Source organism: Pisolithus orientalis, assembly GCF_024613125.1.
Source record: "Pisolithus orientalis strain OTSU chromosome Unknown F5J12scaffold_130, whole genome shotgun sequence".
Lineage (NCBI taxonomy): Eukaryota > Fungi > Basidiomycota > Agaricomycetes > Boletales > Pisolithaceae > Pisolithus > Pisolithus orientalis.
Window position 1 is genome coordinate 17893 of NW_026260911.1, and position 1507 is coordinate 19399.

The 1507-nt window shown below is 49.5% G+C and overlaps 1 protein-coding gene across 1 annotated transcript; it reads left to right on the plus strand.

Moving 5' to 3' along the window:
• Positions 1-661: 661 nt before the first annotated feature.
• On the plus strand, positions 662-1051 carry F5J12DRAFT_899350 (uncharacterized protein; the record flags this gene model as incomplete). Its single annotated transcript, XM_051748164.1, has 1 exon — positions 662-1051. The coding sequence occupies one exon, from the start codon at positions 662-664 to the stop codon at positions 1049-1051; it is 390 nt and encodes a 129-aa protein (XP_051594190.1).
• Between the last annotated feature and the right edge of the window lie 456 nt (positions 1052-1507).

Below are 1507 nucleotides of genomic sequence, written 5' to 3' on the forward strand. Positions count from 1 at the left end.
GGGGGCATCACTGGCCATGTGAATTCTGATGTGGTGCTGGGGGGCATGGCTTGTATGTATGGGGCTAGGATCTGATTGTGCTTGCATAGGTAGAGTTGAGACACATCACTTGCCCATCTTCCTTTGACTTTCATCATGTTGAAGGGGACACCTCTGAGTAGGTATTCCAGTGTAGCCCCAATTCTGATGCTGTGCCCATGCATTGCTTCACAGCCCACTGCTTTGGCTGCTGACTTCAACCATTGCAGGAATGTGGAGCATGTGAGTGGTTTGTGTTTGTGGCTCTCTTTGTAAGCAAATAGGGGACCATCAATGGGAGGGGAGTTTGTTTGCAGATGAGCTTTGAAGGCTGCTTGTGGGTCTGAAGTACCATTCTGTAGGCAGGGGTATTCTGTATGGGTATTTGAGTGGAAAGGGTGATAGCAGAGTTTATGATTAAGGCATTAGAAGGAAGGAGTAGCTGTTCAGCAGCTAGTTCTGAATCACTGGATGACAGGGGGCCATACTAGATAAGCTAATACTGTGCCTGTATAGCACAACATAGGGTCACTAGACCCTCAAGCACTTAAAGCAATGAAAAAAAAACACCCAGACCTGGCTGACTTGGAACCTGGTAGTACTGGGAAACCATGTCTCCCTCCTTTGTCAATACCTCAAGACAATGGCATTGACAGGGAAAGACAAGCTGATCCCTCATGCCCTGGATGGCATCACCAGCAACATCTTGGTGCAGGACCTGGCCTTGGCATGGCCATTTGCAGAGATTGCAGCCAAGGCATGTTTCCCAGACAAGCCAGAGGTGGTGGAGCTGTATTGCAACCACATTTTTGTCAACTACAATTGCCTCTTTGACTCCAAATACCTGTCAACCATCATGAGCAAGCACAGCCTTGCCATCATGCACTTTGGGCTGACCATCAACTTGTGGCAACACATCCAAACAGCATGGAAACAAAAACTTGGCTGTGCAGTGGAGGATGTGATAGAGATGGACAGGGATGACAATGTGGAAGCCCTGCAGGCAGGCCATAGTCAGTCTACTGAAAACTAAGTGTATGGCATCAGTGTAGAAGCTCTGGCTGGAGCTGCAGAGGATATGCTACCTGCATACCTCAATGCCAGCATGGAATGGAAAAGGCACTGCCAGGTGCCAGTCAGTGGCCAGTCAGCATCATACAAGACTGCATGGACACATGTGCCATCCCCACCCCCACCTGCACCAGAGCCAAGGGAAAACAAGTGACTGGTTGCCTATTCCATGCCAATGGAGGCAATCCAAAAGGCCATGGTAGATGCAGTGGTGGCCAAACTGCCATCCACAGATGAGATTGCCACCAAGGTAATGGACAAGCTGATGCCTGCATTGAAGGGAATGTTGCAGTAGGTGCTTCGATCCACCACAGGAGGCCCATTGGAGAGGACAGATGAAGGAAAAGGGAAGGAGAGGGAGAAAGAGCAAGGGCAGAGCACCAGTCATGGTTGGTAATACCCATGTCAGATGATTGTC